This window comes from Dipteris shenzhenensis, chromosome 1 (assembly GCF_047967505.1).
Source record: "Dipteris shenzhenensis isolate YYH24624 ecotype China chromosome 1, Dip_SZ_1.0, whole genome shotgun sequence".
Lineage (NCBI taxonomy): Eukaryota > Viridiplantae > Streptophyta > Polypodiopsida > Gleicheniales > Dipteridaceae > Dipteris > Dipteris shenzhenensis.
In genome coordinates this window covers 7,059,490-7,083,029 of record NC_141596.1, presented here as the reverse complement: position 1 = coordinate 7,083,029, position 23,540 = coordinate 7,059,490, and the positions used below count along the sequence as shown (strand labels likewise).

Sequence of the window (23,540 nt, the reverse complement as noted above, 5' to 3'; positions counted from 1 at the left end):
CCATTGAGCCCTACACTATTGACCTAGGTTGTGGGTGTAGCCAATGATATAAACATATGCTCTCACACAATACATATCCACACGCCGACACATACTTGAGCATCCATTTATACTATGATATTCATAGGGAGTATCTATCAACACTCTAGAGGTGAAGGGTAGGGTCAACCGTGACAAAGGCTAGCATTGAAGGTTAATAAAAAAGTAGTCCAGATTCCTCTTCATTCAAGCTACATCTGATCGTGAAGAGTTATATAGTTTCATTTTAGTCTCTCCCAAATGAGCATCCTTAGCGAAAAATGCATAGGCACTCTATGACCGAATGAGGTGGGCCTCAACTATCGATTTGGAACCCAATTACGTTGAAGTTGGGTAAGTCAGCAGCGCAAGTGAATTTGGTCCCCATATATATTTAATGGCCACAGCCCATGAACCTGAAAGTCATACAAGCACCCTGTATATATGACCAACTAAGCAATTAGCACTGTCAATTTAGAACTCCGGCTAAATTGGCAGCAACTATTGGTAGTATAAAGAACTTGGTCTTGAACGCCACAACCCATGAACCTAGAAGTCATACAAGAAGCGCCCTTTCTACGACCAAACTAGGTGGGAAAACGTGCTCGTTGAAGAGCTCACCATCATTTCTAAGTCTCAACAAGCTTTCATTTCAGTCAACCAATCAAGATTCTTACAGATTCCTTACTCCTAAGAGAATCCTCAATGTCAGTCAAGGCGGCTTCTTCATCCTTCGAATGTGCTTGAACCCGCAATACAGACTTTATCATGCTGCACAGACGAAAGCATTTCAGATTTCAACCCTTCAGCTCCATTATAGAACTTGGAAGGTGTAGGAGCCCCTGTTGTAAAGGGTACCTTGCTCCTTTAAAAAGATTCTAAAGAGTCTAGACTTGGCCAACATTTTGGATCTAGGTACCCAAGTGCCCTCGCATCTTCACTTGGGTACCTAGATCCCACCTCCGAGACCCCACCAACATTGACACCTGAGAGAAATGAATTCTGAAGATTCTAGACTGACATTTGAGACAGCCTCCCAGTTGAGCTGTAAAAGGGGCACCTTCTTCACGTCTATTTGCACACATCACCTGGGTCGACATGATTTTATGCACCACGTTTAAAAGCAAACAAAAAAACAGCCTTATCATCACTTCAACTAGACAACAGACACAACATTGCATAGCAAGTAAAACTTCTGATTTCTTTAAAGACTGCACAAAGTCTTAAAATACGTTGACCTTCTGCCAAGCATAGACAAGCACTACAAAGTCTATCCACCTCACATATGAAAACATGACCTTCAACCAAGAAGAGTCTCCCAGGTTTCTAACGGTGCATGATCATCCCAGGGAACAACTCTTTCCAAGTAGTATTGAATGTAAAGCTCAAGGAATCGGAAAATGATGCACCCTGGAATGCTACTAGCTTCGACAATTCCATGATCTTTAATTTTAAGCTTCAAGCGCGAATTAAAAAGCCTCTCCATATAAGCAGTACTAGGGCAAAGCAACAAATACCTTGGTTCGCTTATAGATTATTTACTTCTTCAACAAAAACTCTGCAATAGATATACGTGAGGGCTCAACGGAAGCCCTTTCAAGTATTAATACAAGTGACTAAAGCTCGTCCCTTTTTTATCAACATGCGTTTGAGGATTGAGCAGCTGTAAGTTGAGCATGAGCTCAGATAGTTTAGAGACAAATTGAAAATAGTAAAAACAGTTCCTTCAGTAAATGTTCAAGAGTCAATCCCAAATAAGGCTGAGATCCAACGTGTAGTTATAAGAGCCACGAGGGTAAAACCTAGTTAAGGCTGAGATCCAACGTGTAGTTACAAGAAAGAAAAATGTCAAATGCAGAATTCTGGCAATATTAATCATGGGTGCAGTTAAGCCTCAGAGGCAAATACAAACTTGCGATGGCGCAAAATGGGCAGTAGTCCCCTGACAAACTGAAATCTTAGGTCTAAGCTTTTGAATTCCCATTTGTACATCTTGTCACAGAGAAGTTGATACCCCTACAAACACAGCACCAAAGGTGCATAATGGCCTGCATTGGGCCGGGCTGCTTGAACTGACAGTTCAGGCATACGATCACAAAGCAAGCAGTTTTATATTCATGCTGAATTCATGCTGCTTTCGCACAGAAATTATTGTTTAGATTGGTTTGCCTTTCAAAGCATGCTAAAATTAACCTATTCTGTTCGCAAACAAGCCGGTATTCCTCCATCAGGTGTATAACGTTTTGGAGGTGGCGCTGTTTCTTTATAGCCTCCCGCCTTCGATCTATATCAGCCATTCTACAAAGGCAAAAAACAATGTGTCTCAGCTGTCATGAATCGGGAGGAATTTGGATAGGCTGAGCAAGTGTTAACAGGCAAAACCAGCACAGAATTGAGCAATACACGCTATGCACTATGATTCATAAATACAAAAGTGGCAAAGTAAATAAAGATAGCCCCAGATCACGAAACTGACTATTAGAACAATGCCGTTCGCTTGGAGAGAATGTTCACAATTCAACACGAAAGAGTTGAAGAAAAGCGTTTACTTACTCCTTGGCAACAGCAAGTCTAGGCCACCGTGCTTTGATCTCCCCTTTGCAACTCAAAGAGTATCCACACCTCCCAACGTCCGTGGTACGTACTTTCATCTCCCCTCTATTCAAAGAGTATCCAGAATCCCCAACATCCGTAGTACTTTTCCCTTCAGTCTCCGTTGTGCGTTCATCGTCTCTGTAATACATTTACAAACACATAAGAAACAATGACGGTCAAGACAAATAAAACATCTCATCGTAAGGAGAAGGCCAACAGCTTGCCTTTGGTTTGTGCCTGCCTGGTGAGCCAATGGGCTGCTCAAACTGCGTGAAACATGGCTATCTGAAGCCAAATTTGGGGCATCTGAGAAGGTCGAGGCTCCATGCCTGGAAGCGCGCACTCTGATGCCTAGCCCGGACGAGGAGCGCACTTGCTGATGAGGTGGGCGTGCCTGCAGAAGAAACATGACCATTAAATCCGTTCAGATAAAGTCAACGGAGTCGGAAAACTCCAGGGCACACAAAGTAAATCGACACGGAAGGGAAACATTGAAGAGCAGAAAGATGATTTAGCACAAAAGTACAGAGCGATCTCAAGATCGCAAGAAAAGAAAGAACGGCAGGTTGAAGCAAGGACTGATCGCAAGAGTGGAGAGCGCAACTGCAAAACACAGGACAGATGGCAACGAGTCAGGATGATTAGGAAGCACCTGAGGCAAAATCTGGATGCCGGAGAGGCAAACCGGGAAGCCACAACAACTAGTTCCCATGTTTGATGAACGATCCACTGATGTGGGAAAGCGGCGAGGAAGCAAGGATGGTCAATGGGGAAGATCTGGCTGGAAAACAAGATAGAAACGAGGAGCAAGAAGGAAGAAAGAGGGCGATGGGGATGCTACTAAGTTGGATGAGGCGACGCAGAAGAGAGGGAGGCGAGGTGCATTGCATGGGGGACTCTCCCATGCACACAACAAGACGGGCACCCAAACACACAATCGACAAAAGCTCTGCTGAATTTGGCAACCCTCCACCGCTTTCTTGGTCAATGACTGTACCACCCAACGTGCCCTGCCGCCATCAGCTCCTCTACTTTTACCCCTTCCCCCTAACCTAGCGGTGAAAAATGCTTCCTTGGTGAAATTTCTGCTAACCCCTTTACCCTCTCAAATTCTGCCTTTGCTGAACTCAATTCCTGCACCAGCTCCCTTGCTTGATGATTTTTATGATGCGTCGCTCGCCCTTCGCATCTCCACGTCTCTGCTCTTCATTCCCTCCTCTCGGACATCTTGTCACTACTCGCTCATTTGGGTTGTTCCGACTTTACCATCACTCCATGTTCTCTCTTGATGAATCTTGATTGCCGCTGCTGCTGCCCAACTCCTTGGAAGTCGTGGTTCCGTAAATGAACCTTGTCTCAAATCCGCAGGGGCACCACGATCCTCTTCTCAACAGACGTGGCGGCAGCCGCCCGCGGCCCAAGTGCCTTTTCCTCGCAACGAATGTAAAATTGCAAAAATTTGAGGAAGCCCTGGGGTTTACTATTTAGGGTGTGTTATGCGCTTTTTTGACTCGTCAATAAGGTCATGGACCTTGGTTTAAACTCCGGTCCGCGTATCAACCTTTTTCTTCATTGATGATGTGGGAGCGCATCCCGATTTCGACGAGCTCCAGCTTTTGAGTATTATTAAATGCGGCCGTCTGCAAAAGGTTTACGGAAGCGTGCAGGCAGCGGCAGCAATATACCTCTCTAGAAATTCGAGAGTGTAGACCTGCGTCCGTAGCGGGAAGAACAAGTGAGTGAATCATTGATCCAAGCTGTTACTGCCATCAACGATGTATGATAATCCAAATGGTTAAGATTCGCTGCTCCAGCTAATGAAAACCAAGGCTATTCTTTGACGGATGGAGAGAAGATACTGTTTGATGGAGGTCAAGATAGAATTGTTTGTTCGTCAGCCTCCTCGAAGCCAGCAGGTGATACGCGCTCTGCTGCTCCAAAGTGTGCAACAAAACCAACATACAACCCGACAGCCCCATCGCTAGTGCCTCATGAGCACTTGCATAGCCATGTGAACTTGCTCTTATTATAGAGGTCGTCCCCATAGCCCATCTTTTCAAGGTGCTGTCACATGGACGCGAGATGATGGTCCAATGGACTCAAGGTGTCCCCATAGGCAAGTTATCTAGTTTAGGGGGCTTTCCCACCGTTCTCAAATATGCCACATGGCCTAGCATGCATTTCCTCGAGAGCCATGGAGTAAAATTTGCCTTCGGCTTGCTATTGTTGTTACTTTGGAGCTGTATATGAGCTCCCATGCATCGTTTTTTTTTAAGCTAACCCCGTAATGCTCAAGTGCAAAGGAATTTTCCCAGTCTCCACCGCAGCATTGTAGGCGTTCCTAAATTCCTGGGCCATACAAGGGGAAGGGTTCACAGCTCAGGCATTTCCAACATTTTTGTTGGGTTTCCCAAGCGTGGGAACGTACTATTACAACCCCTCTACCCGCACTCACTAACCTTCTACTCCCTTTTCAAAATTGGCCCCAACCCATATGAATCTAATGTAGGACCTCCAGGCACCCCCCAAATTGTCTTTTGTGCAGGGCTAATGAAGAATGCTATGGGGACTGCCCCGTTAAATGCAAAACTCCCTTGTGAAGCTAGTCTAAGGGAAGTATAGGCCCCCTACCTCAGCTTCCAATGAGGACCGGCAGATGACTCTCAGGGTGCTAGCCCCTTGTGCTCGTAGACTTGCTTTTAGCCAATAAAATCCAACAAAAAATATAAAAACTTGAACTGTAGCTGGAAGAATTGAAGCTTGCAGATGGCGCGAGTGAAGTCCAATGGTCCACATATGCAAAGGTGCAAGGCAAGTGGTCTAGGATAATGTTGAGAATCTCCCACATAAGTAAAGGTGCAATGCAAGTGGTCTAGGATACTGTTGAGAGCAAAAATGTTTGAAAAAGGAGTACATGGTGCAAGTTTTCTATGGGGACGGCCCGGCATTCAATGCCATCCCCATGTAGGGAAGGATATGACGTGACCTTGTAGGGACCAAGGCCATGAGCTACACCAAGCAAAGGCACACTTTATTTCACCCCTCTTGGGGCTTGTTTGTAGCATTCAAGCTCCGATGAGAGCCAAGAGGGTTTCTCTAAACACTATGTTGGTTTCTAGTTACATATGGAGTGATATGCCCAAGGCCTTCAAGGGACAAACTTTATACTCGTGATGCACAAATAGAAACAAAGGACACTCTTATGTGTTAGGGAAAAAGACCAATCCCACAAGCATAACATTGTAGCAAATACCCAAATGGCCTATTACAAATATTAACAACTAAGTCTATAATCCCCTTTCTTTATTAAAACACTCAACGAGCTGCTAGTGAGAGCTAATTCAAGGAACTACAAGACTCCAAATCTCCTACACGAAAGAAAATGCCTTGCAATTAACTATTACCCTTAGAAATAATTAGAAATTTAAGCCAAGCAATTGAGTCACCTTAATGGGCCTAGAATCTTTTGTGAAGAAACGCTATCCAATGTGCAGAAGTGATAAGAAAAACACCAAATGATCCAAGCAGATAGCCATTCGAATGCCAAAGGAAAGCACGTAGAGGAATAATTAGGTTATGGAACAAAGGAATTTAGACACATAGGTGGCCACGCAAGCTACATAGATGGCTCGGATCCACTCTTGTGGATAAACTATCACTCAATTAAGGTATCCTGCTAAAATGAAATATTCAAAGCCCTCATCACTTCACTAAGAGTGCTTGAAGAGTGCAATAGTGGAGATTGGGTAGCTTGGGGGGCATCACCACACAAGCCCGTCATTATGGAGTGAGGTACATTAATAGCCATAGCAAGAGGAAGGCCCTCCAAAGCGAGGAGATGGGGAGAAAGTGAATAGGGAGATAAAACTTGGGGGGACAGGAAGGGCTTCAATCTCTAGCATGCCTCAGAGGTCACGGGGGTACAGGGGTAGCTTGAGGGGAGAGGGGGAGAGAGGGAGAGGGGAGAGGGGGAGACGGGAGAGGGGGAGGTGTCGAATGAATTAAGTTTACTTTGGGAGAGAAGGAGCTAGCATGTGATAGTGGGAGACCACCGAAATGATTCACTTGCATGCACTTTCCCACCTCCTACAAAGGTGAGCTTGTGTCTAATCTTGCGTAGAACCAAAGAGAATTCAAATGCATAGAGGCCAAAGAAGAATTCACACTCGTGCAATGAAACCATAAGCAACACATAACACCCCTCTCCCGAGAAAAATAAGCCCTTTGTAGCCACCCATTTGGCAATCTCAATAGGAGGGAGAGTATTCACAAGGGATACCGCTTACACAAACCCTAAGGGTTGGAATATATGTAATTAAGTTTCATTCAAGTAGTGTACAGTTAGTCATTGTTAACCCCTAGTTAACAGGCAGCTCAGGTTTGGTGAAATCATGTAGAACTGAGACTACCAAGCTGAGGTGGTAGGCGATGTCGAAGCAACCAAGATGCCGGCGGTGTTGACGAGTGCAAGCTCCAAAGATTCAGTGTGAGGCAAGATTCCAGCAAGGCCAGCCAATGTCAGAATGTGGTTCATCAAATTAGCTATGGTAGTTTAGAAGGCAGTGAACTCGCCTTAGGAAGTATGCAAGCTTTCCTTTAGATAAAGTATTCAATTGTAATAGAAAGTAGGTAGTAAGTAGTTAGTGGGAGATTTCAGAGAGATAGGCTATTGTGTAAGGGCTCATAGAGCTTCTAAGACGATCGACGCCTAGGGCGAGTGAGTCCGAGTGACTATTGAGTGGAACTGTTGTGACTGAGCAGGTACGAGCTATTGTATCAAAGGATTTTTTCATGATATAATTGATACTGGGTTTCTACAATTGTCTGTCTCTTTCCATTTCATACAGTTTGCATGCTCGATGTGTTGCCCCTTTGTAAGTTTTTGACATCTATTTCTCTTGTTTCCATGATGACTTTCAGCCTTGCACAACAACCTGCAGATTGCAAGAGTGAGCATCTTCGTTGTATGCTTGTGTGCTCAGGAACTTGGTCAAGAGTGATAGCTAGTTAACTTGAAAACAGGACTAAAAGCCATTAACATTTGGCGATTCTGCTGGGGAGTGACACACTGAAAGTGTTGAGTCCCCACGAGCGACCCATGGTGCTTGCTGAGGCTCCTAAAGGCCTTATTGGAGGTTGTTTTGCAAGAGACCTCAGAGCTTGAAAAGTTTTGCAGGCAGGACTATGGTGGAGTACACTATTTTGAGATGCCCATGCCTTTATTAGTTCAGTGTAATGCTTGCCAGTGTACAAGAAGGATGCTTCCACTAGATCATATGCAGATGGGGCCAAAACTTCATTGGTCCTTTCAAAACAACTATAAATCAAAATAAATATGTGATTGTTGCAACTGATTATGCTCCTAAGCAAGCTAAAGCAAAGGCAATCTGTGTAGTCTCTGGCACTGACTCACATGTCATGGGGATCTTGAGGGATGCTATTGAAGCCTCTACTCTTGAACAACTCCTTGTGGGAGCTCCATATGCACAAACCACCCACTTTTGTCACCCAAGCGTCTACCAAATTATGTGCAAGTGACTCCATGGGGAAGGGGAGAGAGAGGGGAGAGGGAGAAGGAAGGGAGGAGAGAGCATGAGGAAAGGGCATGGGAGCAAGGGAGTAGGGGCAATCACAAGACAAATGACAAGGAAGAAGAAGGAAACTTTGCATGAGCGCACAACGAAAACCTACAGGAAGGGAGAGAAGGAGCAAAACAAGAGCTAGTGGTTTGGTGGGTACAAGATCACCCTAATCATCTGTATGATCTTATTTATATGTTTGAATATATGGACATCTGTATAACCGGGGTTACCTAGGCACATGGGCCTTTAACCCCACAACCACCCACTTAAAGGCTAATGTGGCTTTAAGGGAGAACAACCAATGAGCGTACTATCCAATGCATCAATACACGACAATACTCAAACCGTTGACTAGATAGAGGGTCAACATTTGCTTGGGTGTAGCCAATTGCAAAACAATTTTCGGGGCCATTTTGGGACCGCGATGCGATGCGTTGGTGGGTGAGATTTTGAATTTTGTGCGGACCCGCACTCTCATCGAAAGTTTTTTCGACACCATGATTGCCACATTGGCGTAATAATGAGACACAATCTTATCATCATCAACAACGCAGTCGTCTAGCCATGGCATGCGATTAGATGGTTGCCATGGGAGAATTTCTCGGTAATCAAAAAATTATAATAGTCTGATATGTTCTTATAGTCTATCTTAATGCTAATCTGAGCGTGCGAATTAGATGGTCCTTCATGAAAAGTCATTGTTATTATAGTCTGATTCTGACTAAATGCTAATCTGAGCCTGTGACTAGATGGCCCCTCATGCAAAGTCATTGTTATGACATTCGACTAAAGAAAGGCAAGATCAAAATAGGACATCAGATTCGCATTGAGTCGGTTCATCAGATTGTAATAACAATAGTTCTCGGTCATAAGAATGAGAACTATTATTATTACAGCCTGATGAACCAACTGAATGCTAATCTAAGCTTGTGAACTAGATGGTTCCCCATGCAAAGTCATTGTTATTATAGTCTGCGCCGGCTCAATGCTAATTTGAGCCTGTGAATTAGATGGTCCCTCATGCACAACCATTTTTCTTACGGTCTGATTCCAACTAAATGCTAATTTGAACCTATGAATTAGATGGTCCCTCATGCATAGTCATTGTCACTAAAACAAGCTCGGTGGTTGTTTGGGATTACTATACTATTTGGGATTTACATTTTCCCTTGTTTGGGATTTATTGATTGGGATTTACTGAAACAAGCGCGGTGGTTGTTTCGTATTTACTAAAGGTTATATTTTGTGGGGGTTGCAGTCAATCCTAAACCAACCAAAATGCATTTCCTTGCCAATGCCTACCTCCTCTAGCCATAACTATCATACAACTAACCTATCATATTAATCAATGTAATGTGTGGGGAATCTATTGGTACACAGGTCTTCAAAGATGGCAAAGATCCCATTGGATTACATCATTGAGTATGTCAAGACGGCTTGATTTGACATATTAGAATATGTGAACAATTACAGCTTGGATAATAGGAGAGAAAACTAGTTTAGAAACCCTATGTTAGATATCAATGCTCCACTCTCGTGTAACTACACGGGAACCAGCTAACTCTACTTGTAAGCCCCCCATATGAGGAGAAGGCATTTGAGTAGCTCAGTTATCCGGTAGGTCCTGGTTTGGACACCAGATGGGGGCCATGTGTGGCCTGATGGTTGGACGGCTTTAGATAGAGTTGGCACACCGCCAACTAGGCTACATGCAAGTGCGGGAAGGCATCCCTTAACTGACCGCACTGAGGGTAGACGGAGCATTTCCCGGGGCAGCCCACTCTCGGGTAACGGGGCCCGATTTGCAGCCTCAGATGATCCTAGATGGCTCTGGGCCGAATGGTGTCCGTAGGTCAGTTGCTCTATTTTGCGCACCGGTTCTATCATATGGTCGGTGGCCTATTTCAGGACCGACCCCCAATCGACCGTTTTGGGTGGACTAGGTCGGTCACCCAATTGAGCCTAACCGACTACGACTGGTGGCTATATAAGAGCAAGCCCGTGAAGCCCATTTCATCAAGGGCTACAGCAACCCTGATTCCTTAGCATCTAGCCTCCGTCTTCCACTGTTTCCAGCACACCATCGAAGCTTCTTTCACAGGAGCGCACGGTTGGGAGGCAGCGCCATCTATTGTATCAGCTCTACAGTAATCAAAATTTTGATTCTCCATACTATCTTGTTTTCTCTCTTGCGTACGAGATCCTGTTATCTGTTGAGCACAGACGTATTATTATTTTCTTACATGGTATCAGAGCCTAGACTCTAGCAAGAAGATTTGGTAGTGTGTTTCTATGTACGAGCAGATTGTGAGAGATGGCCCAGCCCGCAAGACTGCGAATCCCACCGCGTTTGGCGAAAGCGGAAAGTTGGATGGCTCTAACTATCCACTCTGGAAGTTCAAGATGAAGACCATCCTAAGCGCATACGAGCTTTGGGACACTACTACTGGGGTGGACGTGAGGCCGATTGTGAGACCGGATCCAGCCAATGCAGGACAACAGATAGTACCAACTGCAGATGAGATTCTCGAGTGGACAAGAAGAAATGCAGATGCGTTGTGTTCTATTGTCTGCAGTGTTAGTGATTCCGTCATGGGGTTAATTCAACATGTCACCACAGTGGAGGAGGCATGGACGGTCTTGAAGAATCAGTACGAGACCATGAATCAGATGTAGATTCAGAATCTGGAGACTCAACTCGCGAACGAGAAGGTGTCTGAGTCTGAAGCAGTAGAGAAGTTCATCACCAAGGTGAAGAATCTGCGCGATCAGATGACTGCGGTTGGCATCACCATCACCAGCGAGAATCTAGCACAAAGGTGTATATAGATTCTCCCACCAAAGTATGACGGTATTGTTACGGCGCTGAATACGCAAAACAAAAATCCGCCCCTCAACTTTGAGGATTTCAGCGCGATGCTTCTGGAGGAGGAGATGCGTCAAAAGACAAGGATTGGAGAAGATTCGGCTTTTTGGACCGGATCAAAGAAAGGTAAGGGTAAGGACTCTAGTAACCCATCTTCTTCTGATGATAAAAAGAGAAAGAAGAAGATCAAGTGCTTCTATTGCAACAAGGCAGGGCACAAGCAGAATGAGTGCCGAAAGAAGATTGCAGATGAGAAGAATAGAGTAAAGAAAGAGTCCAGCAACAGCGCGCAGGCAGTACCAGTAGAGCTGTTCGTCGCAATTGAGGAGATTTGCACGGAGACAGTTCATATACCTGTGGATGAACCATGGATCATTGACAGTGGTGCATCGCGCCACATGACCAGTCGTAAGGATTGGTATACCTCTCTACAGCCGGCAGGGAATGACATCCTGGTAGTAGTCGACAATGATGCGAAATGTCTAGCAAAAGGAAAAGGTACGATTGCTCTCAAGTCAGATGGAGTTGTAAAACAGTTGTCCGATGTTCTTTATGTGCCAGATATCAAGAGGAACTTGTTGTCCGTTTCCGCGATCACGGATCGGGACCTCAAAGTTCAATTCGATAAGAATGATGCAGAGATTCTGGATCTTCAAGGAAAGCTCGTTGGTAAAAGTACACAGTGCAACAACATTTACGAACTCTCAGCTTTCAGTGCTCGAGCGGATGTGAAGAACACTAAGCTGTGGCATGAGAGGTTTGGTCATCTAAACCTTCATAAAAGTGGAATGATTGCAGACCTACCAGAAATTTCAGATCTGCCCGATGTATGTGAAGCTTGCATGATGGGCAAGCAGCATCGGCATCCCTTTCCTAAAGAGGCCAGCAGGGCAAAGGCTCCTCTAGAGCTCATTCACACGGACCTCTGCGGAAAGATGGAGACGGAAGCTTTGGGTGGTTCCTACTACTTCATGATGCTGATCGACGACTACAGTAGAAGGATATGGATATACTTCCTGAAGACAAAAGACGAGGCTTTCAGTAGGTTCAAGGAATGGCATGTAATGGTCGAGAAAGAATCGGGGAGGAAGGTGAAGAAGTTGAGATCAGACAGAGGTGGAGAGTTGACATCGACTGAATTCGAAAGTTACTGCAAAAGTCACGGAATCAAGAGGCAGAAACCCCCGCCACATACATCATAGCAAAATGGAGTAGCAGAACACAAGATGGGCCGGAGTATGATGAAAGGGAAAGATTTGCCAAAGACTTTCTGGGCTAAAGCATATAACAATGCAGTTTACATCCTAGATCGTAGCTACACGAAGGCTGTGAACGAGATGACTCCACTGCAAGCCTTTTCTGGTAAGAAACCTTTAGCTGCACATTTCAGAGTTTTTGGATGTGACTGTTTGTGCATGTCCCTGATGCTACCAGGACCAAATGGGAACCGAAGAGCCGGAAGTGTATTTTCTTGGGCTTTAGTGAAGAGGCGAAGGGTTACCGTCTCTATAACCCTATTACCAAGAAGGTAATTGTAAGTCGCGATGTGGTCTTCTCAGAACAGCTGCATCAATTGGAGGAGGATGCTTCCTTCCCAGACAACTAGGACCAGGATATCCATCCAGTACTGCCACCAACAGCAGACCAAACTCCCCCAACGGTGCTTGGGAGGATTCAAGACAAAGAAGATGAAGAAGAGTCTGCATAACCACAATGGCAATGGCCATTCCCGAAGTGGGTAAAGCAGCCTTTGGATGGCAGAGAACCTCCAGCCATTGAGAAGGAACCATCCGAACACTGCCGGCGGTCCAAGAGATTAGAGGAGCAAAGAAGGGCATAGGAACACTTGGTCAACTATGCTTTGATGACAGAAGTCATCCGTGCTGATAAACCCAAGTGTCTTGAAGAGGCATAGGGCAATGATAGGTGGATGGAGGCTATGCAGTCAAAGTATGGCTCCATAATGAAGAACAACACTTGGGACCTTGTGGATCGACCACCAAAACACAAGGTAATAGGAACCAAGTGGGTGTACAAGACCAAGTACAAGTCCGACGGCACGTTGGATAAGTACAAGGCTCGGCTCGTGGCAAAAGGATTTGCATAGGTACATGGTTTTGATTATCAAGATACTTTTGCTCCCACAGCTCGACTAACCACAATTCATAGAAGTTGGCCCGTGTTTCAGATGGATGTGAAATCCGCCTTTTTGAATGGAGATGTGAAGGAGGAGGTATACATGGAACAACCACCAGGTTTTGAGATCCCCGGTTCAGAAGGTAAAGTCTACAAACTGAAGAAGGCACTTTACAGGCTGAAACAGGCTCCACAAGCGTGGTACCAGTGAATTGATGCCTACTTCTGTGAAATGGGTTCAGGAGGAGCCCATCTGATGCAAATTTGTATATTTTCAAAGAAGGAGACAGGTGTACGATCATGGTCCTTTATGTGGACGACCTTGTCATAACAGGGAACCATGAAGAGAAGATCTCGCAGATGAAGCATTTGCTAGGAAGAGAGTTTGAAATGACAGACCTTGGACTGATGCATTTCTGTTTGGGGATTGAAGTTTGGCAGGAGCCGAAACAGATCTTCATTTCATAGCTGAAGTATGCTGGAGAGATACTGAAGGCATTTGGCATGGCTGAGTGCGAGACAGTTGGTACCCCTATGGAGGTTGATGCGAAGCTCTCAAACGAGGATTCATCACCACTGGTGGATGAAGCCAAGTACAGAAGGCTTGTGGGCAGCTTGATTTACTTGTGCAACACACTGCCGGACATCAGTTGTGTGACTGGTGTACTAAGCAGGTTTTCCAATGAGCCCGGGAGAACCATTGGAGGGCAGGGATGCGGGTGCTGAAATACATCAAAGGCACACTTGATTATGGCATCACCTATACCAAGGGCAACATCTTGACCGGATTCTGTGACTTGAATTGGGCAGGAGACGTGGACAGCAAGAGATCAGTGACACCTTACTGTTTCTCACTTGGATTTGGAGCTGTGTCATGGGTTAGCAAGAAGCAACCCATAGTTGCTCTTTCTTCTACCGAGGCTGAGTATATGCATGCTTTGCTTGTTGCGAGGCAGTATGGTTGAGGAGGATTTTGCGGGACATGGGTGCAGTGCAAAACAAGCCTACGCAGTTATCATGTGACAATCAAAGTTGCATGGCGATTGCAAAGAACCCGGTGTTCCACACTCGCACAAAACACATTGAGATTCAATATCACTTTGTACGCGATCATGGATGGAGAGGTCGACTTGGTGTAGGGCTCTTGGAAGAGACTTACTGGAGAGGCATCTTCATTGACTTGGCATTGGGCTGGAAAAGTAAGTTCACTTGCGGGTGGACATTGAGGGGGGGTGTTAGATATCAATGCTCCACTCTCGTGTAACTACGCGGGAACCAGCTAACTCTACTTGTAAGCCCCCATATGAGGAGAAGGCATTTGAGGAGCTCGGTTATCCGGTAGGTCTTGGTTTGGACACCAGATGGGGGCCATGTGTGGCCTGATGGCTAGACAGCTTCAGATAGAGTTGGCACACCGCTAACTAGGCTACATCCAAGTGCGGGAAGGCATCCCTTGACTGACCGCACTGAGGGTAGACGGAGCATTTCTCGGGGCAGCCCACTCTCGGGTTGTGGGGCCCGTTTGGAGCCTCAGATGAGATCCCAGATTGGCTCTAGGCCGAACAGTAACCGTAGGTTAGTTGCTCTATTTTGCGCACCGGTTCTATTGTATGGTCGGTGGCCTATTTTGACCCCCAGTCGACCGTTTTGGGCGGACTAGGTCGATCACCCAATTGAGCCTAACCGACTATGATTGGTGGCTATATAAGAGCAAGCCCGTGAAGCCCATTTCATCACTGGCTACAGCAACCCTGATTCCTTAACATCCAGCCTCCGTCTTCTACTGTTTCCAGCATGCCATCGAAGCTTCTTTCACAGGAGCGCACAGTTGGGAGGCAGCGCCATCTATTGTATCAGTTCTACAGTAATCAAATTTTTTATTATCCATACTATCTTGTTTTCTCTCTTGCGTACGAGATCTTGTTATCTATTGAGCATAGATGTATTATTTTCTTACACCCTACAGGTCTCGAGTGAAGGAACAGTGGAGGAACAGAGATGGAAAGCCATAGAGGCAATGTCATTTTTTCTACTGCTTGTCCTGAGCTTGATCAAGCCATTTCGCAAGAGGTCCCTCGACAACCCAAGATTTTTGTAGATGAGATTGATCGCTTGGAGGAGGAACATAGAGTTTCCAAGACTGCCAATCACAAGATGGTCATATTGCAGGAGGAAGTGTGGGAAGGCCTTCAATACTACAAGAACCCACAGTTTGCGAAGTATGTTGCTGAAGGCTCCCACGGTGCAAAGTGTCGAGCCCTTGCCTTGGAATCCTTGCGTAAATATAAAGTCCTTCAAAGATATCGGGGACTTGATCTCTTGGAATCTTGGATATATATTACCCGGGACTTTTATAGGGGCTGACCACCCTTCTAATCTAGTCGGCTTTAAAATAGAACTTGAGCTAAGTAGTAAATTGTCTTCTTTGAAAAAAAAAAGTAGTAAATTATGTTTGTATTTATCCATCCTTAGATACGATGGTGGCCTCTTTTCAAAATGTAGAAGAGTAAAACTTGGTTGTATACTACCCGGCTATGTAACTTTAGGGGCTGACTATACATTGGGCTTTTCTATATAACTTCAGTTTTAAAGTACTAATTCGCCATTTATCCGTCCTTGGATATGATTGCTTCACTCAGCTGGACCTTATAATTTGAAAATGTTGCATTTAGTTGGATTCAAAGGTTCTATTTTCTTATGACTACTTCACTCAGTTGGACTTTATAATTAGTGGAAATGTTTCCCTGAGTTGGACTTTATAATTTGATGGACTTTTTTCAATAATATATTAAATTTAACTAATTTAAGTACTAAGAAACAAAGTAATTTCAACCACCGAGCTGGTCAGCAACTAATGTCAACCACACTAGTGTTTGAGCTAAACGCCATGGTTGCATGACGTCCCACCAACCACCGAGCTAGTGTAGTAAAATAACAATATATTGTTGTTCTGTTGCAAAATATATTGCTATTACTTTCTGTTCAACCACATTGGTTCATGACAATCACATAACTGGTGTTTGAGTTGACCCAACCATGATTGCATGATGTTCCAACCACTGGGCTAGTTTAGGACAATCACATGAAGTCCAAGCCAGCAGCCTAGTAAACTATCCCAAATATCAATCACAAACAACCACCGGGCTGGTTTAGGCAACCACCAACCTGCATTGTATCAAGAAATGAGACAAGTAAACTATCCCAAAGCTCAATCACAAACAACCACCGAGATGGTTTGGGCAACCACTCACCTCTGCGTTGTATCAAGCATGTGTATGATGTGCTCCTCAAACATCTTGCATCCTGTCTACTTTCTACAAATGTCCTTGTTATTTGGAAAAACTCTCGTATTTTCATGCCAAAACGTCACCACTATTGCAATGGCTTCCGCACTTAGGTTGTCTCTCCTTTTCTTGCATTTTGTTGAAGCCCATAGACTACTCGAACCAGGATGATTGGGCATTGCTTTCACTTTGTGTGCATCTCTCGAGGTGTTGGTAGGGTCGTCACTCTATGAACTTTAGGGTGCATGTTAAAGCTTGTGAAGACTCGAGATTGGTATTTACCTGAATGGCCGGATGTTGTGTTGGCTCTGTCCCAGGCTTTTGTGATGGAAAGAGCAGGGTATTCTCAGTATGCAGGGTTCCGAGGATTTTTGTCACCTACAGATATATCAAGGTTGTCGTTTGTAGTATACGTGTAGCTTAGGACCTCAAGTCGTGTTTCGGTGAGAGACGTAGGCTTAAGTGTGGTAAGTAAGAAATGTCCACTTTTAAGTAAGAGATGAGCAGGTCATATTAAATTAGAATGCTCGCTGATGTGCAAAAGTGCCATGAACCCAAGCACTAGTGGGAGATATCTTGATTCATTTTTTTCTTACTATTTGCATGCTTTGTATATCTTTTATGGAACCAACTATAAATATGTGGATGACAGTTGGTTGCATGAGGTTCATAAAGCATGGGCAATAAGAACATGTGATGCCAAATATATGACATAAATTTGAGTGAATATTTCAGTTTTAGCATTGTGGTGACATTTTTCTTCAATGTTTTAGATTGCATGTAAGATATCATAATGATTTTGGCATACTATGACATGAAGTTGGGGGTAATAAACTTCACGCACCTCTTCACTTCCTACTGCTTTCGAACTGAGTGATAGAGATATTCATCACTGGGAAAGGGACATTCAAAAGAAGCTTTTATACCAAGAGACCACACCATACTATCCCTCCTTATAGGAGAATGAAGATGGTAACATCCCAAATGATGTTGTACTCAAGCATAGGGAGAAGGAAAGGATCAGCGGAGGCCATAATCTTAGCAAGCCGGTGGTCTGTGCCAAAGAGAAGAGTGAAATGTTGTTGAAAGAAGATCTTGCAGCTCAACATGACATGAACTAATATATATCAAGGAGTTTGAAGGGGCTGATCGGGTCAGATGGGTAGGTTCTGAGGAAACATTGCACCTCCTTCATAGACACCTTTACACTTAGCTCAAAACACTCTCCAAACTATCATAAGACACAGAGACCCATAACTTTCAGCAGAGACATGATATAAAATATTCAAACACATATCCAGATGCATCTTAAAATGGGCTTCGCTGTGATATAAGTTTCATAAGAAACAGAGAAGCAGTCGGAAAGATATGGGCAGTTTACTAGACAGGGTAAAAACTATCTGAAAAAGAAATAGTCACACACAGAGAGTCATAGATTTTTGGTTTGAAATCTAATACAATAACTGAGGACATAGGATGATGCTCCTTAAAGAGAGCTTTGTGCTAATATATGTTTTATCCAAATCGGATGATGGAGCAAAAAGTTATAAGCAAAATACTGATAGGGGGTCAAACTGTCATGAAAAACACGTACTCCTTCTACTGGTGCCGACTTGGGAGAATACTACCTCCATGCTTAGACTTCATCAACAATCCAAGTCCCATAGAGGTTACCTAGGAGGGAAGGAAGAGCTCCCTTTGTGGCTTGGGAAATAGATAAACCATGTATGCGCAATGAGCAGCCGAATAGACAACACTTTTGAGCACTTTGGAAGAGAAAACAATGGAAAAAGGAAAACGACACTCAAGAGAGAGAACCTGAAGTGACCTTCATTACTAATAGAGTGAGACTCCACTCCAATGCAACTCAAAATACTACAAACACAAGGGAGAAGAAGAGGTTTCAAACGTATAAGAGGGAGCGGAAGCTCCAAGACTATTCATAGAGAGAGAATGAACTAGAGAGAGATGGACTCAAGCTGCACATTGCATGGTCTATGTCGAATTATTGAGAAATTGGTATTTTTATATATTGGATTTGCTTGGAAACTCCGTCCCGAAAAAAATAGAAAGGATGCTCTTCAAGCATTGGAAAAAGTGTTATCGGATATAGGTTTGCATGGAGGAGATGTTCAAATCATAAAGGATTTTAAAAAGTCTACCAATGGCAAGGAGGTACCAATCAAGCCCTCTATTGGTGGTGTTAAGGCAAGAAGATTCTTGTCTCGACCCAAACACAGTAAGCAAGTAAGGCAAGGTAGAGCAGTTTCAAATATTAATTATGGATTGTGGAAGCAAGTCCATAATGCTGTGAAAGATCATGAGGCAGATGGGGAAGCATGAAATAGGAAGGCAGAGGTGTGGAGGTCTCTTGATCAACTCTTCATGTTCTGTGACAAAGTAACATGGACAAAGAGTGATTACAAGAACTTTGAGGAGGCAATTAAACATTTTGGAAAGTCAATGAAAGACGCGTGGACATCCTGCAATATAACTCACTACATGGTAAGGTTATGTCTTTTTCTTTTACTTAAGTGTGATCCTCTTTTTTTTAATTACTTACTATGCATTCTTATGTCTTACAGCATATCATATACAACCACCTTCCCTATTTTGTCAAAAAGTATGGATGCCCAGCTATTTGGTCTACCCAAGGCATGGAGAAGTCTCACTACATGGCACGTAATGCATTTTTTAGACACACACAACACTATGGAGGGAGTCAGAAGGTGAATAGTCTAAAGGAAGTCTTCCAATGGTTTTACCGAGGCATACTACAGAGGCTGCATGCTAAAAGAAAAGTTGCTAGCTCCAAAATCAAGCTTGCTTTTCTTCTAGCCCAAAAGCAAAGACGAAGACAAGCTCTAGACAATTCAATTGTAGCAGAGAGACATAGACAATGGAGGGAATCGAAGATATTTAGAAACCATAAATGGACAAGTAAACATGAATAGGACTCATTTGTAACTTATTGGTGTTATGTCCACATGTTTTCAAACTCATTCAATAGAAATTTTTTTAGTGGAACAAGTGACTCTTGGTGTTATGCATGAAAAGTATTTCTTTTGTGAAACATATGATCTGAACTTAATACAATTTGTTTACAATTTCAATATATTGTTCATTTAATATTTAACGACACCACTCTATGTAAATGTACAAATCATTTCATCATCAACTTATTAATCATTTATACAAGATCATACCAGATATCAAAGACTTTATACAAATCAGTTCAAATTTAATATAATGTTTGTGCTATATTCGATGACTAAATCCTATTTCTCCCAGGGCCTGCCGATCGGAACTCTCTTTTTGATCTTGATTGGAGTCTTTTTTTTCTTTATTGGCTTGATGTCGACTGTCTCTTTATCCTTTTCTTCAGCTCTCTCCACCTGTTCCTCTTCTTGGACTGTGTGGCCTGATGCAATCATGGGTGGCTCTCGAAACCTTACGAGCTGGTGTTTTCCATAGCCCTCCAGATATTTGGGCTCCTTAACACCACATGCTAATGCATAAGAAGTGTAAGACAAAAAGTAAGCGGCCCTAGAGGCCTGCTTATTCACATAATCTCCAAATATATCTATGGCAGACAACCTCTCTATCAAAATGATCTTTTCCTTTTGCCATGAAAGAACATGTCCTCCTAAAGCCCTGGACAAACATTTTAGGAAGTAAACAATGGCTTCTCCATTGTTGCTCAACTGCCTATGGTAAATCAAGATCTTGGCACTGCCTAGATCATGAATATAATGAGCTAGGCCTGACATTTTGCGAAACCCAACCTGCCTGCTTCCACTTGATCTCTGGAAGAATGTGTCATCCTCAATTTGTAGCTGCCACATATCAAAGGATTGGAATGAGACAATACACAACCTACAAAAACAAAGTTAAGCAGAAGTCAAAGTATATGATTTGAAGTACCTTCTCATTTTCATCAACAACAAGCAGTTCATCTTTCCAAAGATTTATCCCTCTCCCCTCTTGTCCAGCCTCTTCTTTAGGCTTTTCTGTGTATAGTGCTGAGAGATTCATAGCTTCCTGTGTGAGCTGGAAGGCAGCTTCATCTGGCTCTTGGAACTTTTCAGCCTCTTTGAAACAAAATGAAAGGGCCTCTACAGGATCAAACATTGTTTCCAAAGCCAGTAGTGAATGGTCATCCTCTATGCCAACCTCCTTGTCAAGTCTTGAAGCCTGGGCAATAAGGGAAATGGCATAGTCCTCCCTCAAATCAAACATACACTCTATATCATGGAGGAAAACATAATCCTTTCCACCAATCAACACACCTGGAAGCATGGGCACTGCATAGTTGTTGCTCTGAACATCAAAATCTTCAATTGGCTCTGCTCCCCTCAGAGTTTTTGTCCTCAGTTGAACAAGGTCAAGAGCAGCCACTTGCAGCCCCTCATCCTGAAGGTTGATATCTTCTTCTTGCTCTGCCATTTCTGTGACCAAAGAAACATCCTCCTTTTCCTCTGCTTCAGATGTGTCTTCTTCTTCTATTTCCTGCCCTTGTTCATCCAAAGACTCCTGACTGAAGATAATGTACATAAGAAATGCCATGCTCTCCTCCAGCACTCTGCACTTTCTGATGTGCAAAGTACAGTTGAATTTATAGTGATCAGGCAGGCTGTCAAATCTTCTTTTCACATGGTACCTCAGCCTGTCATTGGAGACAATATGATTTATGTGCACAAAAACCTTTTCTCCTTCCACAATTCTTCCTGCCTCTGTCAGTTCTTTGAAGGTATCCCAATAGTCTGAAAGAAAGTCTTTGTGCTACTCCAGTACAAAGCTCATTGTGAACTCCATGTTGAAAATACTGTGGTATATATGGAAGTTACTCTGAGCCTTGCATTTGTGAAGAAACTCAAATAGGAGCAAATCTGGAGAACTGTCCTCTTCTGGTTCCATTTGTTTTTTAATGGAAGAATCAGCACTCTGCTCCAGTCTCTTCTTTTTGCCTGTTCAAAAACTTATATACTATGAATTCTATATGCTGACATATGCAATCAGTGAATGCATTGTATATCACCAGATAATTCCTTCATGACATCTCATGACTCACCTGGTGATTGCTGTGGTCTAATAATAGCAGCAGAAAAGTCCAGCTTCCTCTTGAAAGGTGGGGCCTGGGAGCCAGTTGTTCCAAAACAAAAACATTTCTCATCATCAAGGAAGATTTCCACAGGGCTAAAGATAGCAAATTAATGATGTAGAAGTGAGAACCAAATCATACATAGGAATTTGCAGCAAAATGCGATATGGGCTGTTTAGAGAATTATAAACCACTCTCCTCGCATTTTGTTGCAAATTCTCAAATTCTGTTCATGTGCATGTCAAATCAAGCACTGGGTTCATCTGAGTGATTCCTGGACACTATGATCTCATATGCAAGAGAAATAATGGAATGAGTGAAACTTTTCATGAGGAATGTGTCAACAACAGGAATCTGCAGCAAAATGCGATATGGGCAATTTGGAGAATTATAAACCACTCTCCTCGCATTTTGTTGCAAATTCTCAAGTTCTGTTCATGTGCATGTCAAATCAAGCACTTGGTTCATCTCAGTGATTCCTGGACACTATGATCTCATATGCAAGAGAAATAATGGAATGAGTGAAACTTTTCATGAGGAATGTGTCAACAACAGGAATCTGCAGCAAAATGCGATATGGGCAATTTGGAGAATTATAAACCACTCTCCTCGCATTTTGTTGCAAATTCTCAAGTTCTGTTCATGTGCATGTCAAATCAAGCATTGGTTCATCTCAGTGATTCCTGGACACTATGATCTCATATGCAAGAGAAATAATGGAATGAGTGAAACTTTTCATGAGGAAGGTGTCAACAACAGGAATTTGCAGCAAAATGCGATATGGGCTGTTTAGAGAATTATAAACCACTCTCCTCGCATTTTGTTGCAAATTTCTTGTTTCTATTCATATCAACCTACAATCTAATTTCTGGGTGATTTACCACATTCTTGAACAGTATAAATTGAAAATGTAAGAAGGAGGATGGAGCTGAGTGAAGACATTGGGACATCAAAAATCCAATGGATGGAAGAAATAAATGTTGAAAAACATTGAAACCAATCTAAAATTCTGACCTTTTTTTTCCTTTTCCATGCTGATGGAGTTGCACTGGTAAATCTCCTGCTCTTTCTCTAGCTTAAACTTTGCACTCTAGGTAACCTGGAGATCTGGCAGTACTGTCTTCAAGCAGGTTGCAGTCTGGATGGAGTGTGCTGGGTAGGAAAGGGTCAGAGAGAAGGAAATGGAAGATGCGAGGGTCGTGGCAGGGATGAAAGATTGGGATCCAGGGGAGGGAAAAGTGGTTGTGGTATTGATGATGAAATCATGAATGGCACAAGTTCCAAGGCATAAAGTGTACTTTCACACGTGCCAAATTTCAAACTCCAAGAGATCTGGGTCCCATCCACATGTGTGAAAAACGACTACATTCCACACGTGTGGGATTTAGAGATTCTTTAATTCTATTTACACTTATTTGTGGTATCCTGTTTTAGACCTCTTGCCCTCCAGTCTCTGCTCTCTTGCCTCCCTACCTCCATACTCTGCAGCATCAGCATCCTGTCCAGCAGCATAGGTTCATCGTCAGCACAGATTACTCCTCAGCAGCACAGCACATCCACAGATAGATTCCAGGTCAGTAACAATGGGTTCTCCCCTTAGTCTCTGCAATCTTCTTGCCTAAAATAGAAAAAATACATCCTGCATAGAAATGCATAGACTCAAATCAAGACAGAGAAATCACTTTAGGAATGCAGATCTTCAAGTGTGATATTTGCATGTGAGGGTGAAACTGTACTTATGGGTTCTCCCTTCAGTCTGTGCACACTTCTTGACTTCCATAGACTCAATCCATCCTGTATGGTTATGCAAACACCTTCAAATGACTGAAGGCATATTCCAGCATGTTGCCTCATGAATTTGCAGCAAAATGCGAGGAGAAGGCATTAGGAATTTCAAACTGCTGAAATCGCGTTTTGTTGCAAATATTGAAATATTGCTTCATCAACCCCTGTCATTC

The 23,540-nt window shown here is 43.4% G+C and overlaps 1 protein-coding gene across 2 annotated transcripts; it reads right to left on the bottom strand.

Moving 5' to 3' along the window:
- Positions 1 to 1,809: 1,809 nt before the first annotated feature.
- Positions 1,810 to 4,075, bottom strand: LOC147905310 (uncharacterized). Of its 2 annotated transcripts, none has more exons than XM_087379450.1 (4): positions 3,880 to 4,075; positions 2,838 to 3,007; positions 2,572 to 2,751; positions 1,810 to 2,316 (listed from the first exon to the last, which is right to left on the bottom strand). In XM_087379450.1, exons 1-4 carry the CDS (start codon positions 3,880 to 3,882, stop codon positions 2,145 to 2,147), a joined length of 525 nt encoding a protein of 174 aa, XP_087235576.1. In that variant the 5' UTR covers positions 3,883 to 4,075; the 3' UTR covers positions 1,810 to 2,144. The 2 variants fall into 2 exon arrangements, with proteins under 2 accessions (XP_087235576.1, XP_087235570.1); XM_087379444.1 differs by lacking the exon at positions 3,880 to 4,075 and adding an exon at positions 3,266 to 3,869.
- Between the last annotated feature and the right edge of the window lie 19,465 nt (positions 4,076 to 23,540).

Bases quoted from the DNA above. Each gene is read 5' to 3' on its own strand.
- LOC147905310 (XM_087379444.1), bottom strand. From the start codon at position 3,325: ATGGGAACTAGTTGTTGTGGCTTCCCGGTTTGCCTCTCCGGCATCCAG. The intron at 3,008-3,265 runs GTGCTTCCTAAT...TTTCTTCTGCAG, and splicing joins GCATCCAGATTTTGCCTCAG to GCACGCCCACCTCATCAGCA. The intron at 2,752-2,837 runs GCAAGCTGTTGG...AATGTATTACAG, and splicing joins CAGGCAGGCACAAACCAAAG to AGACGATGAACGCACAACGG.